This window comes from Neofelis nebulosa, chromosome 4 (assembly GCF_028018385.1).
Source record: "Neofelis nebulosa isolate mNeoNeb1 chromosome 4, mNeoNeb1.pri, whole genome shotgun sequence".
Lineage (NCBI taxonomy): Eukaryota > Metazoa > Chordata > Mammalia > Carnivora > Felidae > Neofelis > Neofelis nebulosa.
Window position 1 is genome coordinate 1,354,301 of NC_080785.1, and position 17,533 is coordinate 1,371,833.

The 17,533-nt window shown below is 56.4% G+C and overlaps 1 protein-coding gene across 6 annotated transcripts in view; it reads left to right on the forward strand.

The window, feature by feature from the left end:
- PTPRN2 (protein tyrosine phosphatase receptor type N2) overlaps positions 1-17,533 on the forward strand; it is an 831,667-nt gene that overhangs the window by 796,617 nt on the left and 17,517 nt on the right. For all 6 annotated transcript variants that reach the window (XM_058723632.1, XM_058723627.1, XM_058723630.1 and 3 more), the window contains 2 exons: positions 10,012-10,131; positions 11,149-11,315. In XM_058723632.1, the coding sequence (XP_058579615.1) occupies positions 10,012-10,131; positions 11,149-11,315 (287 nt within the window). The remainder of the gene's footprint in view (positions 1-10,011; positions 10,132-11,148; positions 11,316-17,533) is intronic.

Below are 17,533 nucleotides of genomic sequence, written 5' to 3' on the forward strand. Positions count from 1 at the left end.
GGACGCGGTCGGGAGGGCGGTTCCGCCAGCGCTGTGGCACGTACGAGGACGCAGCAGCTCGTAGGCCCAGGGCGGCAAGCCGTCCCCCCACAGCAGCATGGTGACGCGCGAAGACTGGGCTGTTTCAGGTCCCGGCGGTGACAGCAGCTCCCGAAGGCAAACGCGCCACTGGGCTAAGGGTCACTCAGCTGACCCGCGCCGCACGTGTCCTCTGCTCCTTGGGGGCTCCCGCCCCTGCCCTACTTGCCCGTCAGCCCTCTCCGGCCTCTCCACCCGAAGGAGGGACCCGTCTCCGCAGCGGCTTTCCGCAAAGTCGGGACGGGTCCAGGGCCCGCAGGGGGCCGGCCGGTGTCCCCTGCCCTGTGAGCGTGTCGCTGCACGGGTACCACGGCCTCCCCGCCCCAGCAAGCGGAAACCCAGATTGGGGCACATCTGCACGGCCCCTCCCTAGCGACCTTCACGCTACTGGAAAAAATAAAACACACTGGACCTCAGAGTCGTGACGCCCAAACTTGTAACGGCGGCACAGAGCCCTCGAACTGCAGCATTGGGAGGGGGCCGAGGAACCGGTCCCACCACCCACGAGATGCTGGATTTCCTCCACGTCACCCCGACAGCGGCCACGCAGCCTGAGCGGGGTGCCTCCCTGCACGGGGAGCTCAGTGCCCGCGGGCCGCCCGGTCCCGGCACAAGCGCTCAGGCGGGAACTTCACGCCGGGGCCACGGGGGCCGCGTGAGCCCGTGGGTCCCGGCTCTGCTCTTCTGGCATGACTGACGCTCCAAGGAGAACCCGCTCGGTGCTGTTCCGCTGCGTGGGGTCCCCGGCTTCTTCCGCTCTGGAGAAAAGGGCCTGGAAGTTTCTGAGACTGCCGACGGAATTCCCGTGTCTCTGCAGAAGCTCCGCTTTGCCTTAACCGTTCTCCGAAACGTGCGTCTTTCCGTGCGGCATTCAGGGCCCCAGACACAGGCTGTTTCCTTTCTCCCGGCCGTTACCTCACACGTGCGACACAGCTCTTATGAACAGAATCGCCCCCGAGTGCTTGTGGCACTTCACGGCGGGAGTCATTGCTCAAGGCCACCGGCCACCTCCCACGGACCAGGCTGGGTGCTACCAGCCGTGTGCTTGGACACGTAATCTTTGTGGTCCGCAGGACTCAGAGGCTCGTACTTCGCCCGCGGCCACGTGGCGTGGGAGTGGCGCTTCTCACAGAAGGTTGTGGTCGTTGGGGTGACTCGTTCCGTGAGTATCTGCAGCCCCTAAGTTCTCGAGAGCATGTGGGGGCCCGACACCCAAGAGATACGTCCGTGAGACGGAAGAAAACTTCTCTAAGCGAAGTAACGCCAGGAAACTAAGCATGAGACCACCCGAGACACACGGCAGCCGCCACGGTCGCTCTGTCCGAGGAAACACCAGCGTCCCTCAAAGTGGTACCAGGTCTCCCAGGACAGGCAGGCTTTGTGGCCGACGGGCTCGCCCCTCCGGGGACTGTTGGCCACAACCGCACGTCGAAGCCGCTGACAAATCCTGTCCTGAAGAAGCCGGTTTCGCTCTGTCCCATCCGAATGCCCTTGACCGCGACGCCGTGGTCTTGAGGAAGCAGCAGAGGGAAGGGTGTCGGCACAACTTTTCCGTGGCTGCTCCGGCTGCTGTAACAAAGTGGCACAGAAGCTCCCGAGGCCAGAGGTCCGAATCCGGGCTTGCGCCTCCGCGGCTGGCCTCCGGTCGTGGCACTGCTCGTGGACGCACCGCTCCCGCCGTGGAGGCTCGCGGGCATACCGCTCGGTGTGGACGGCTGTGGACGCACTGCTCCCGCCTCCGCCTGCCTCCGCACGGTGACTGCCCACGGGGTGTCTGTTCTGTGAGCAAACCTCCCTCCTAGAAGGTCGCAGCCGTTAGACTCAGGGTCCATTCTGACCAGTGCGGCCTCCTCTGCAGAGGCCCGGTTTCCAGAGAAGGTCACGTTCACACAGGCTGCAGGTGTGCAGGACCTTTGGGGGACACTGTTCCACCCGTGGCAGCGGCTAAGAAAAGAGCATCAATCGAGCACCTGGTACCGAGCTGCTGTGACAGACCCGCGGCCACCGAGGGAATCCAGAGAGAGGCCGCCGGGCGGGTGGGGCAGAGGAGGAGGGTGGGCGGGAAGGGCAGTGAGGGCCAGGGCAGGTTGTCTCATCGGGGGACGAGAGCCAGGCCCAGCACGTCCAGAAACGTGGAGGCTCCTGGTGCGTCTACATTAACGTCCGGGAAGGAGCCAACACCTGGAGCGGGCACAGCCTTTGACGGCCCGCAGGCACCCAGCTGCTCTGGTGTCTGTGATCCGTGCCGGGAGGGACGTGGGGTCAGGAGGGCAGGGAAGGAGAAGGCGATGAAGGCCCGTCGTCCACAGGTCCGGCCCCTGAGGTGGGAACGCGTATCCTCACCCGGGAGGACGTCCCCCTACGTGTAACGGGGCCTACACGGCTGCTCTGAGAGAAAGACACACACACACACACACACACACACACACACACGTGTGCAAAGGGAACATTTAAGTCCAAGTTAACGTAAGGAAAGGAGCGGGAAGAGAGAATAACACTAATTGAGGGCTTACTGTATGCTAGACCCTGGGCGGGTGCTTCAGATGTGACTTCAGTCAACGCCCCTATCGACCAAGGACAAACTTGAGCCCCTGGGGTCCCCCTCATGTGAGGTCGGAGGGGGTCAGGTCCAAGGAGGATGGGCAGCAGGGCAGCGTGAGGGCGGTTGGAGTTCGCTGGGGACAGTTTGGGTTTGGAAAAATGGCCCGTTCTGGGGCCAGTGATGTGACGGCCGCACAGGAACGTGAGTGTGCCCAACGCCCCTTAACTGTGCACCTAAAATGTCTACGAAGGTACGTCGTGTGTTGTGTGTGTTTGAACCACAGAGAAAGTCGTGACCCCCATCCTACCAGAAGGCTGATGTCCGGGGTGGAGGGGGGGGTTCTACATGACCTCCCCAAATCCATACGGCCGGCCGGAGGCCGGGCACGTGTTAACCCAAAGCTGTGAGATTTGGACGCTTCTTACGACCCGCGCTCCTTACAAAGAAGAAGGTGCAGGGGCGGGCAGGGCGTTACTCATCGCGGGTCCATAAATAGAAAAGAAGGGAAAGCAGTCTGACCGTGGAGACTCTGCGTTCACAGAGTAAACGCCCTGCTCGGAGCCGTTGTGTCGCTCTTCCCCAGACCGAGTCCGCGAAGCTGGTGTTCCTCGCACACGTGTAGGCGTGTCCCAGAGCTCGCCGGGCGCGGGGTTTCCCTGCAGGGAAGTCAGCTCCGCACCTGCCGGGGCGGCAACCACCGCGCCAGCCATCTCCAAAGGAGCATCAGGGCAGCTTTCTCGGAGAAGGGACATCTCTGAGACATGAGCTGGGGAGTCGTGGGCCTGGCCGGGCAGCAGGAGGAAGGATGCCCCCGGGGAATTTGGCCAGTCCCTGTCATCCTGGCCATGGGCGGCTGCTCCCTCTCCGAGGCAGCGTCCCTACTCCGGCTGGCCCCGACGCGGCCCGTCACCACCACCCTGTCCTCAGGGGAGGAGGCGGCTGCCTGCCATCTCTCGTCTCGTATCTTCGGGGGACGCTGCCAGAGCTGCGTGCTGTCTGCGAAGCAGCTTCCACGTGTTCCCCACCCTGGGTGCGGGGTGCCTGGGAGGCGTGGTGGTCGTACGCCAGGAGTTCGGGCACGTGAGGACCGTTTCCAGGTGTGAACGTACTCCAGCATGTCCAAAGCCCCCCGGACGCGGGTCGCGGCAGCGCCCCCGCCCCAGGAGTCAGGACGGTCCCCGTGGTAGGTGGGCTGCTCTCGCTCCCCGTTCACCACGGGGCGGCCCCGCCGAGAGGACGCTCGTGAGTTTCTAGCCGTGCCCACCCTGCCTGACAAGTGAGCCCCTTCAGAGGGAAGCCGAGGCTGGCGGGACCTGCTCGGGGCAGCGGGAGTTCAGCAGGCGCCCGGTGAGCGTCAACACGCTCGCCGTTACCATTTCAGCAAGAAAAACAGCCTGCAGTCCCGTTGGGTCGTCCGCTCTCTGAAGACTTTCTGCTGTAAAGTCAGCTGGGGAAGCACGCCTTCTCCTTCCCAGAAGCGATGGGCTGGGTTTAAACAGTGTTTTTATCTTTTGGTGTCTCTCGATCACGGTTCTTACGGTGGCCAAGAAAAAACCCTGAGCCAGCTCCGAGAGGGGAGCCAAAGAATGCACACATTCTCCCTTCCAAGTTCGTTGTGCGCGGGGGCGGGCGGAGGCAGGACGAGAACACCAGAAGAAGAGTCGGACAAAGCCCGGAGGCTGGATGGGCCGAGGACCGAGTCTGCTGTGTGTCTGCCCTGCTCTCGCAGCCCAGGTCTGGTGGGGGTGAGAGGGCAGGTGGTCCCATCATTGTTCTGAGAGACAGAGTGCGAGCAGGGGAGGGGCAGAGGGAGAGGGACAGAGAGAATCCCAAGCAGGCTCCGCACCGTCAGCACAGAGCCTGACGTGGGGCTCGATCCCACAAACCGTGAGATCATGACGTGAGCCGCTATCGAGAGTCAGCCACTTAACCGACTGAGCCCCCAGGCGCCCTTCAAATATTCAGTCTTGTTGAATTTCCTGCACCTAAACTCATAAACCTTTAAAGATAGAAGAAAACTTTTGTCACGCTGCCGTACTTAAAGTTGGGGTGGAAAGCCCTGCTCTGCAGGGGAGTCCGCGGTTATGCTTGGGGAGCACCGCCACGGAGAGTGCGGGTGTCCTCTTGCCAAACTTCGAACTCAGGCCTCGGTGAAAAACACAACGTGAGTTTCTTTCTCAGCTGATATCATGGATCACAGCAGAAAACATGCTCGCTATTGCGCTTGTGTCTTACTGGTTCCCTTGTCCCCTTCCTTCCTCCCTCCCTTCCTGTCTCCTTCCTTCTTCCTTCCCTCCTTTCTTTTCCTTCCTTCCTCTCTTCCTTCTTCCTTCTTCCCTTCTTTCTTTCCTCCTTCCTTCTTCCTTCTTTCTTTTCCTTCCTTCCTTTTTCCTTCCCTCCTTTCTTTTCCTTCCTTCCTCTCTTCCTTCTTCCTTCTTCCCTTCTTTCTTTCCTCCTTCCTTCTTTCTTTTCCTTCCTTCCTTCTTCCTTCCCTCCTTTCTTTTCCTTCCTTCCATCCTTCCTTCCTTCCTTCCTTCCTTCCTTCCTTCCTTCCTTCTTTCTTCCTTCTTCCTTCCTCCCTTCTTTCTTTCCTCCTTCCTTCCTTCCTTCCTGTCTACCTTCTCCTCCTCATCTGCCTTCACCCCCGTTCCCATCCTCCTCCTCCTCTGGGATGCACAACTGGATCTGATGCATTGATATGAGGTTCCCATCTTGAAAAGAAAAATGGCCACCGGGTGTTTTTACCTAGGATACAATATGTCAGGTGCATATTTAACCTGAAAGGTGAAGCAGGCTGGGGACTGTGAACGGTCCTAAGCGGTGACAGGTCCCTGAGGTGTGGTAACGTCCTATGCGGGCAGATCCCTGTGGCGAATACCGCCACAGGGACTGCTCACAGGTTGGATTAAAACGTCCCATGCGGAGCTCTGGAAACTCCCGAATGACAGGCGCTCACACCCAGCCGTGTCCCACCTGCTGGACGACGAAACAGGCCGCTGCGTCTTCTGAAGAGGGGGCTCTTTCTTGCCGGGGCAAAACTATTCCAGAGGCGGGGGCTGCTATGTACAGAAGATCGCGTGGTGGCCGTGACTGGTCTGGGCTCAGGACCCACCTTCACGGCCGCCGGGCGCGCTTCCTGCCCACCTGCCCCTGCCGCCTTCCGCGGCCACCGCCAGCACTGCGGGCAGCGTCTCCTTCCGCTGCCCCGTCGCTTTATCTCGAGGGCAAGCCCACGTGGACACATTTGTTTACTAAGAAGCAGGTCAGCTGGGGGTGCTGTGAGTCGTGCAGAAGACATAACGTTACTACCCGTCACCTGCTCAGATCACCGTCTCCAAAGTGCACGCTTCGACACCGAGCCTGGGACTGGAGGGCAGAAGCACAACTTGAGCCTCAGAGGGCTTAACACCACGTCGCTGAGGCCTGCGTTCTGGGCAGGGGGGTCTCCTCTGCCAGAGGCGTTACGGACACTTGTGGGTTCTTTCGTGTTTGATCTATTTGAGACCACAGCAGAGCTGACGTCCGTGAGCTCACAAGGAGGGAAATGCACGTGCTGTTAAGCCTCAAAAACTGACTCCTTATCATTTAAAAATGTGAGTCAGCCTCCTTCCTCGTTGCCAGACTTACGGTTACCTCCGTTCCACCCACGAAAGCAAGTACCGCCGAAACGAACCGCGCGGTCAGGATTGCAGGGGTGTGGAGCCCACTCTGGGGAGAGCCGTCTCCTTCGTACCAGCTGCTCCGACATGAGTGCAAACGGTCTATGGGCTATAAAAAAATAAAAAATAAAAGAGCTCTTCTGCACGTTAAGCGGGTCCTGGGACAGGCATGGCTTTGACAGCACTCTTCTTTGAGTTACTCTTTTTACAGAAATACTCAAACGACGTCCTTTAAACGTACGTATTGTTTTCCACCAAGCATCCGCTCTAACACATCACCGTCCCAGCCGCTGCGGAGGGTAGGGGCGTCAGGCAGCCCAGCGTCTAGGCTCCTCGCAGATGCCAGTCTGGTGGGAGAAGGACGGGAGCTCGTGATGAGGGTGATACAGGGTGGAGAGGGACACATCACAAGAGATCTAGGTAGAGGAAGGAGAAAGTTGAGTCTGGAGGAACTGGGTCCCTGGCAGACAGCACGGCCTGGGCGTCTGCTGTTTGGGGTGGGCCACTCTCTTTTAATCAGGTCTTGGCGGGGCTTCGAAAGAGTTTGGTTTGCTGAATGGTTGGTACCCGAAAAAGACTTCGGATGAAGGGATGCTACGGTTTCTTTGCACATGCTCTAGCTAGGTTAGTATATGCAGCTTAGAGCTGGCGTGCCCAACCCCCGGGAAGGCCACGCACGGCAAGCACAAAGCGGAGCCTGGGGCTCGGGTCTGAGCTGCCGGGGCCCGCTCCACGCGGAGTACAGGACAGCACTATAAAGGTAGTCTCTTCCTTATGACTTTGTTAATAGCATTTTTTTCCTCCAGCTTATTACGAGAACGTGGCAAATAATATATACGGCATATAAAATATGTGTTAATCGCCGCTCATGTTATCGGCGAGACTCTCGGTAGTGAAGTTTTGGGGGAGTCAGAAGTGAAACACGGATTTTCGACTGCGCGGAGGTCAGCGCCCCTCACCCCCAGTTGTTCAGGGGCTAACGTATCCGTGTCTGGTCTACGGCAACAAATGACCGCAAGCTGGGGGGCTGACAACAAGTGTGTTCTCTGAGAGCCCTGGGGCCGTGCTGAGTGGTGAGAGGGGCGTCCTCCTTGCAGCGTCTCGCGGCCCCACGCCGTCCGGGACCTGTGGTCACGTCACTCGGTCTCCGCCTCCTTCGTGACGTGGCTTCCCCTGCTATCCGCTGTGTCTGCTCTCACGTGGGGTTTCTCTCCTCTTATAAGGACCCCGCCATGGTGGATTAGAGCCTGTCCTGTTCTTGGACACTTAACAGAAGAGTGCTAGAAATCACCGCGTGTGGCCCTGACCCGGTCAGCTCACTCGCTCCGCAAACTGCCTGTTTCGGGACGCCTCCAAGACTCGGTGGGGCCCCTGAGCCGACAGCAGCTTCCTGGAGGAGGAACTCCCCCTGGAGTTGGGCGCTGCCCACCCACGAAAACCAGGCCAAGGGAGGGGAAATGGTGGGAGCTGTCCCTGGTTATAAGCGGAACCTCAGTTAGCTGGAACTTCCCCTGGAGCCTTGTCTCCCGGCGGAGTCCACGTGAACTTCCCGCAGCGTGCGGTGAGGGCCAGCCGCTTGGACTCGGCCGTGCCCGACCCCCGTGCACAGACAGGCGCAGGCCCCCCAAGCTGGCAGGCTCGGAGCCGCCACGGCCTCGTGATGTTGGCGCCCGAGCGGGCTGGGCTGCCTGTTTGTTTGATTTAGTGAATTCCCCTCCCTGCTCTTACACACGGTGACCTAAAAAGAAATATCATCCCCAAGAGTGCCTTTGGGATTGTTTGTTTAAATTAAGTTTCATTCGGATTTAATCTGAAGCAAGTCTTCGGAGAGCCGGGCGGGCCCCTGAATGGAAGTGCCGAGTGCGGCCCAACGAGCGGGGGCCGCGCGGAGGGGAGGCCCCCCTCCAAATGAGGGCTTCCCAATGTCACACTTGGGTGGCATGAGTAGAGTGTTAGGTGATTAGTTTATGGTCTAGATCATTGTAGTTTTATTACACTCATTAAATCTGTGTTCCTCCTCGCTTTCGTAATGGCCTCAGTGGGCTTCTCCACCTTCTAAAGACACATTAAGTTGTCATGTGCCAGAAGGACCAATCCGGCGGGCAGCTCTGGGAGCCTGACGGCTGCGAGAAGCACACGCGGCTTGAATTCTCGCCTCGTCGTGGGATTTGCACCAAAGACATTGAAAGTGTACGGGCTTGGGCACAATTCATACTTATCTGTGGGCGTTCTCTGAACGCTTCAGCAGCTCCCGTTAAATGCTGACATAAACGATACACGATGAAGGGCCTTAAACAGGATCGACTAGTCTTACCATGCAGGAATTTAATCCGTGTTGAGAGTCAAGAAAATATCGTAGACGTGTCTGTTTTTAAAATGCAGTTTAAAGGGGCGCCTGGGGGGCTCAGTTGGTTGGGCGTCCGACTTCGGCTCAGGTCACGATCTCGCGGTCCGTGAGTTCAAGCCCCGCGTCGGGCTCTGTGCCGACGGCTCGGAGCCCGGAGCCTGCTTCGGATTCTGTGTCTCCCTCCCTCTCTGCCCCTTCTTGTCTCACACTCTCTCTCTCTCTCTCAAAAATAAACATTAAACAAAATTTTTTAAATAAAAGAAATAGGAGGTCTCTTATCTACTGAACCTACATCTAAATGCAGTCGCTTACAAATGTTTCTGTGATGTTAACACAACCCCCAGCAGGAAAAGCAGACTCCTCTCCACTCTGTAATTTAATGCTCATCAAAGTCTGCAGTGCTGGGCGCCTGGGTGGCTCAGTCGGTTAAGCGTCTGACTTTGGCTCAGGTCATGATCCCACGGTCTGTGGGTTCGAGCCCCGCATCGGGCTCTGTGCCGACGGCTCGGAGCCCGGAGCCTGTTTCGGATCCTGTGTCTCCCTCTCTCTCTGACCCTCCCCCGTTCATGCTCTGTCTCTCTCTCTCTCTCTGTCTCAAAAATAAATGTTAAAAAAAAAATGTTTTTTTTAAAGTCTGCAGTGCTGCCTCAGCGTACCCCGTAGGATTAATGGTTTGGTAATTACGCTCAAAGTATTAACACACAGGGCCACAGCCACAAAGTCAGGAGCTGTGTTTGAGAAGTCCTCTGCCAGTTGTCCACGTCTCAGGGTCCATTCATCGCTTCACTCTGTCTCAGAGACGCCTTGTTGTGTGGCTGTCATGAATTATTAAATCGGTTTTGTTTTCATTGAGCCGCACTGCCGTATTTTGTGTAAGTAAATGAAATCCCGGTGACCGCTTTCTGTAATGCACAGAGCTGGCTGCTGGTGGGACAGGGGAAGAATGTCACGCAGAATCATGACAAAACCCGATTGTGTCAACCAGTCTCAGTGTGCGCCACACAGAGGAGCGGACGTTTCCAGAGAGGTGCGCGTCCGCCTGCTCCTGGGGGGGGGGGGGAGCTTCAGACGCCATGGTGTTCAGACGCCATGGCGTCTATTTCGTGTTGCGTTATGGAAAGTTCCCTTTACAGATCAAAAGTTGGGAGGCCAGACAGCTGAACGTGGATTTGAAGAGGTTTTAAGAGGCATGGAATGAGTCACTGGTTGTTTGGGGGGTTTTTTTAAAATAATTCACGGAGCGTGGAAACCACGGGGTATTTAGAGGTGGCGAAAAGTGTCCAGTCTGCGCACAGGGCGCATCTGGCCCGTGTATCTGAGCGGCGCGAGCGTTGCCTGGGGGATCGCTGGTCATGCTGTGGCCGTGGGCCTTTCTCTGTGTGCAGATGGTGTGGGAGAGCGGCTGCGTGGTCATCGTCATGCTGACCTCCCTCTCGGAGAACGGCATCTGCCAATGCTGCCACTACTGGCCAGATGAAGGCTCCAGCCTCTACCACGTCTACGAGGTACTCCCCCAAGCGCCTGCCCGCAGGGCCCAGAGGAGCATGAGTCGCCGCCCGCCCGGTGGGAGCTCCCCCTTGGGAAGGCTGGTGGGCGGGCCAGGCGTCCCCAGGGCCCCGTGGTCCCCAGACACCCAGCCCCTCCCCACGGCCGTGGCCCCGCGGGTTCTGGCGTAGACGGCCCGGTCTTCGCCTTTAAAGCTTCGTGATTCCAGACCCAGACAGAGAGGACCAAAGAGTTACCTCCCGGGGAGGCCCGTTGAGCCAGGCGCCGAGGAACGGCGGGCGGGGCGGGGGGTTGTTTTAGGAAACACTCCCCTGCTGTTCTCACAGCTCAGTGGTCCCCGCCTGGCGTTCAGGGGCTTGTGTCTGAGATCCGACCTTCCTTGAGGGCCGCCTGGCCACGAGCTTCTTTCTCTTGCTGGACTTTCCACCCACGTCAACGACGAACCCAGTGAACGCGGGCAGAGCAGCTAGTGCTATGTCGTGCATGGTTTTGCGTTAAAATCGGGATGCCAAAGCCCCACGGAGGAAGTGTGAAAATTAACCCTAAATCACGCGGCCGCGGCTTTCAGGGGGCTGAGAACGGGCTTGACCCTGAGCAGTGCCGGGTCACGGTTTCCGTGTGAACCCGCTGGGCTCCTCTCCGCCTTTCGGTGACACCACCGCGGTGAAATGCCAGCTCCCGTGGAACCCGCTGGTGTCCTGCCCGAAAGTACAGTTGTCCTTGAAGGTTTACACAGCTCGGAAATACAAAAGACAGAAGCTGGAATAGTTTTGAATCCAGACACGGTTTTCTAATAATTTGACCGATGTGTCTGCGTGACATTAAAACGCACAGAGTTCTCTTTTGCGTAAACCCTGTCAAAATTGAGTCGGTGGGAGGGGCCGTGCAGCCCGCCGTCGGCCCGCGAGCTGCCCCCCTGGTATTCGCCCTTGGCTCCTGCAAATCCCTCCGTGTTCAGACGATGATGCTTCACGTTCCCAATGCTCCCCCCCCCCCCCCGGCACCGCCCCATCCAGGTGAACCTGGTCTCCGAGCACATCTGGTGTGAGGACTTCCTCGTGAGAAGCTTCTACCTGAAGAACCTTCAGACCAACGAGACGCGCACCGTGACCCAGTTCCACTTCCTGAGCTGGTGCGACCGCGGGGTGCCCTCCTCCGCGAGGTCCCTCCTGGATTTCCGCAGGTACGACCGACGGTGCACCGGCGGGTTAACGGTTTGACGGTGTGGGCGTCAGGGAGGAGGGGACGCCGTGTGATAACCGGTCTCCTGCCTCCAAGAGGCCGTTTGCCGTGAGACACGCCATCTGTTATATTTTTCGTATATTATAAATATACGATCGATCCTAGAACAACACGGGTTTGAGGCACTGAGCCCCACACACAGTTGAAAATCACATTTAACTTTTGACTCCCCTGAAACTTACCTGCCGACAGCCTGCTGTATACCGGAAGCCTTACCGGTGACCTAAAAAAGTCAGTTAACACGTATTTTGTATATCCTGTGCATCACGCATGGCGTTCTTACAATGAAGTGTGCTGGAGAAAAGAAAACGTTATTGAGAAAATCACCAGGAAGAGACAGTACGTTTTCAGTGCTGCCTTGTATTTATCGAAAAAAATCCACGCGACAGTGGACCCGCGCAGTTCAAGGCCATGCTGTTCCAGGATCAACTGTATTTATAATATATATAGGAGAGGGGAGGGGAGGGAAATCATGTTAATGGTACGTATTAATCGCAAGATGTTTTCTGGTTTTAGAGGAGTCAAAATGGGGGACGAAGATACCTTAGAATTATGGAAATAAGGTGGTTATTTCTGATCAGATTCTCTAAGTGGTCGAGTCCTCAAGTCTATGCCTCGCAGGGCACTGATGAGGAAAAGACAGGCTTATCTTGGAGACTATCTGGTTGGACACGATGACGAGATGTGGCAAGTGTGGGCCCAGACTCTGCCCTGGATGACCTTGGACCTTGGTGGGGGAGCCTGGATGGAATTAGCACATGACCATGTGTATTTTAGTGCAGTTTGAAGCTGACGGTCTGGAAACATCCAGTCTTTGTTCCCGCCGCAGTCAGCCAGTCGCCCAGGGGGTGTGTTGTTTTCAAGTGTGTTTATTGACCTGTTGGGATGAATGCTGGGAGCCATCTTCCAGGAAGATATTGACGAGGCAAAAAAAGGGAAAATGTCAGACGGAGGCTTTGATTGTCCATTGGATTCGGTGATGACGGTTGGTCAGCATTGGCTGTCGTGTGGCGGTACGTACACATCCGCCAAGGACAGGCAGGTGCTGAGCAACAGGCTGACCGCGCTCTCGGTTTCCCAGAGCCTCTCTTACGTGTCACTGACGGGGAAACCACCTGATACCAAAAGCAGACAAATGTCCAAAACAAGGACTTAGGAAACAAGATGTGCCTTGACCCAGCCTCGTACACAGTCGCGAAGCGGTTTGTGTCTGAACGGTACTCGTCCTTGAATGCACACTGTGTCACTCGAGAGAGCGGGGTTTCAGGCTCATCTCTGCGTTTCTTGAATTTCTGTGTGAGACATTCTCAAGGTTATTATGATGCTATTTCTTTTGCCTTTGAAAAGCAAAACAGATTTTTATTTGAATGGTTCTTTGGATCAAAGAGCATGTGAAACCTCGAGGAGAGACACACCCTAGGCGTCACGGCCACGGTGCACGCGCGGGGACCCGTCCCTGCTCCGTCACCTTGCCCAGAGAGGCAGAGCGCGCCCCCCGCACCCAGTCCTGAACACAGCCCCAAGCCCTGGTTCCACACAGCTCCTTCCCAGCCCGTCCCAGTTTCCTGGCTATTTCATTCGTTGTCGTAATACAAGTTTATTTCTGAAGACATGCTACCTAAAAATCTTACCTAGGGCACATTTCCTGAGATAGAGTCTCCAAACGAGAGGCGTTACTGGCAAAATGGATGTGGCTACAAAGATAGCCGTTCATCTTGACCCCCGTCTTTATGCTCATGCGGTGCGTTTGTACATATATGCCTATGGGCGCACGTCCGCGTCCGTATCCATACGTGGGACTGACCAATACACAAGCAACCTCTGTGCTTATCACCTGTCATGAAGAGACACTGAGTCCCCAAGTTCCCTTTCCCCCAGAGGCTTAGGAGATACGGCTCCGGAAAGTTTCTGTTAACTTGAAATTTGCAAGTCTGCTCAAACATCAAGCTTCGCGGGCTTGCCTCATGGGGCACCAGCCCGCCTGTCGAGGACCAACCAGACAAAGGGCGTGAGCGGCCACGGTCTCGGGAGGGCCGCGCTCAGGCACGGACTGCCGCTTTGCGGTTTTCCGGGTAAAAGAGCCGCCCAAAGTTCAGCCATCGGCCAGGGGCGACGGCTTCTGAAGACACTGGTCACCTTACGCACAGGTCTCCTCCCGCCCCGCCCCGAACATCCGCCCAGCCTTCCCTCGCTCTGGCCAGTGTGTGCAGCAGGCACTGGGATGTGTAATTACTTCCTTCTGGAGCCCAGAGGGAGCGCATTTACACTTTAAAGAGAAGCTGCCAGAGTTGAGATCGTTAGCATCACGTGTGAGGGCTTTGCTTTTAAAAATTATCTCTCTCTCTCTCTGTCTGTCTCTCTCTCTGCCTCTCTCACTTCTTGCTGTGTGCAGCGGCACTCAGACCCTTACTTTGCCAGCTAATGAGCGGTGGCCAGTGTCATTTTTGTGATGTTGCAGCTAGTAATATGAGCCCAGTTGCATAGTCACAAAAGTGATCATTGGAGGCTGTGACTCTGCTGCTGGGCAGTGTGGGGGGCCCCTTCCTGAGCCTCTCACGACCTCTGACCTTTGCTCGCTGTGGGTTGCATGCGGCTCCTTGTCACTCAGCGACCCGTGGGTCGGTTTGTATTACTAATCGTTCTTTCTCAGCGACTGCTCCTGTTGAAATATATCTAACCTCCATTTTTCTCCATGTTTGCAACCGTTGGCTTGCTGATGATTTGTTCTAATCGAGTGACACAGGACAGCTGTGTGTTGCCCACCTCCATGAATAATCTGCATCTGTATCTTGGGTCAACCAGGTGAACGCTTTTGTTGGCGATGTGATGCTCCTGCCCTTCTATTTGTGATGTTTTACGTTGTGACGATACAAGCACGTGACTCTTTGTCAATGAAGTTCTCGGCCACGCCGGCGCATTGTTTGCACTCCGCGCGTCTCCTCGATGGCTCGTGGCCCTTTGTGGATAGGTTTGGCAGGGGGCGGGGCTAAACAGGGAGACTGAAATGACAGCGAAACCTTCGTGGGCCACACCAGGCGGCCGGTCACAGCGCGCTGGAGAGAGAAAAGGTTTTAAATACTCTGTGAAGTCAGAACGGGGACTGCGGGAATTCGGAAGCAAGCTGCCGCCGTAGGTGCCGGGAATTCCTTTTTAGCAACTTTTCTTTGCCGAGGGGGCCGTGCTTACCGCGCTCTGCCGAAAGCGAGGCTGACCAGCTGCGAATGGGACACTGCAGTCCCGCGATTCCTTCCGGTGATGGTTTTCTGAAACCAGTACGCTTACTGTTTCTTTCTTTCTTTAATGTACTATTTTTGTACTTGGCCCCCTCAGAAAAAATGACCAAAACCTGTGATTGACGAGGGTGTGAACGTGCAGATGTTGGGTTAGTCTGTACAAGCACAGACTGGACAGCCAAGTACGAAGTATAACAGAATGTTGGAGGTTCACATCTAAAAAGATTCAGCGACTGAGAGATTTCTAGTAAAAGGCCTACAAAAATAAAGCCGTCCTAGATCTAATCTGACTCTGAGTTTGCTACATTCTACACATGTACACACATACACACACAGAGTACACACTGTGCACACATGCACACGCAGGGCACACACACACATGCACACAGTGCATACACACACACTCACAGAGCATACACACACTTGCACACGCAGGGCGCATGTGCACACAGTGCATACACACACATGCACACAGTGCATACGCAGGGCACATGCACACACAGTATGTACACACTTGCACATGCAGGGCACACACACATGCACACACTGTGCACACACACACATGCTCACACACAGTGCATACACATGCACATGCAGGGCACATGCACACACAGTATGTACACACATGCACACGCAGGGCACACACATGCACACAGTGTGCACACACACACATGCTCACACACAGTGCATACACACACATGCACACGCAGGGCACACACACGCACAGTGTGTACACACATGCAAACACAGGGCGCACACGCACACAGTGCGTACACACATGCACACACACGTGCACAGAGCATACACATGCACACGCAGGGTACATACACACATGCACAGAGCGTACACACATGCACACGCAGGACGCATGTGCACAATGCATACACACACATGCACATGCAAGGCACACGTGCACACACGCACACAGTGTATACACACACGTGCACACAGTGCATACGCAGGGCACATGCACACACAGTATGTACACACTTGCACATGCAGGGCACACACACATGCACACACTGTGCACACACACACATGCTCACACACAGTGCATACACACACATGCACATGCAGGGCACATGCACACACAGTATGTACACACATGCACACGCAGGGCACACACATGCACACAGTGTGCACACACACACATGCTCACACACAGTGCATACACACACATGCACACGCAGGGCACACACACGCACAGTGTGTACACACATGCAAACACAGGGCGCACACGCACACAGTGCGTACACACATGCACACACACGTGCACAGAGCATACACATGCACACGCAGGGTACATACACACATGCACAGAGCGTACACACATGCACACGCAGGACGCATGTGCACAATGCATACACACACATGCACACTCAGGGCGTGTGCCCCCACACACACACACACAGTATGTACACACATATGCACATGCAGAGCTCACACACATGAACAGACAGTGTGTACACACACATACACATGAAGGTCCCGCCCCACACACAGGGCAGGTGCACACGCACACACAGGGCACATGCACATACATAGTGCGTACACACATGTACATGCAAGGCGCTCGCGCGCAGTACGTGCACACACATGCACGCAGGGTGGGTGCACACACATGCTCACATAATGCGTACACACACATGCACGCGCAGGGCACATGCAGACACGCATGCATGCAGGGCAGGTGCACACACACACACAGTGCATACACCCATGCACACGCAGGGCACGTGCACACACACAGCCTCAGATGAGCTGGCAGACCTCACATTGCTCACATTTGAGGCCCATCCTGGGGTCCGGCATGTACTTTGTCTATCCTAAAGCTCTGTTGACCTTACGACCCAAGTCAAGGATGGGAGTTTTAAGATGCAGACCACCTCCACTTCCGGTTTTAAATTACCACTTTAATGAACGTGATCCTGGGTGTTCGTCTCGACCACCTTGAGTTTTTAAGACACTTACAGTCTTGGCTGGAACTGACCACCCAAGACCAGGAGCCTCTCGCTCTACCGCCTGAGCCAGGCGGGCGCCCCGAGAACGGAAAGTTTTAGTAGGAGAAAGTAGTGGGTCTATTTTTCAATCTGTTTTATTCTCCAACGTTTTTTTTTTTTTTTTTTTTTTTTTTTTTATTTTTGGGACAGAGAGAGACAGAGCATGAACGGGGGAGGGGCAGAGAGAGAGGGAGACACAGAATCTGAAACAGGCTCCAGGCTCTGAGCCATCAGCCCAGAGCCCGACGCGGGGCTCGAACTCACGGACCGCGAGATCGTGACCTGGCTGAAGTCGGACGCTTAACCGACTGCGCCACCCAGGCGCCCTCAATCTGTTTTATTCTCAAAGGCCCACGAACTCTGAGGGCACCGTGGCACGCTTGCTCGATCTCGATGAGCTCACGTGTGCTTCCTTCACCGTCCCGCTCCACCCCAGCGTTAGCGTGCGCCTCGAAAGTGAGCCGAAGCTCCCGCAGAGGTGGCCACTGAGCAGCCTGTTTCACCCGTGTTGGTGGGTCTTCTCGTTTTTAAGACTTCCGGTGGCCTCCCAACTTTAAATGCTGCAGGAGGCGGCCCGAGGGGCGTGGGGGTGGCCCCGTCGTAGGGCACATCACCTCACGCCTGGGCTCCCCTCGTGCTGTTCGGCCGGGCGTGTGGGCCTCACTCCGTTCACTCGTAGAGGAGATGGAAAGGACCAGCTTTGTGCCTGGGGCACGCGGGAGAGTACCGCCGGGCGCCCGGGCCAGCCGCCTGCCCCCAGCGGCCCCTCCGTCTCGGCGTCCAGGGGTTTGAAGCCAGGCCACCCGCTGAGAGAACACACACTTCCCACCAACCGTCTCTGTGCCGGGCAGGCCAGCCTCCGCAGAGAAATGTGGCATTTTCCTGTTTCCGGTGCGAGGGAAAAGATCCTTTTTTTGCCCCGGTTT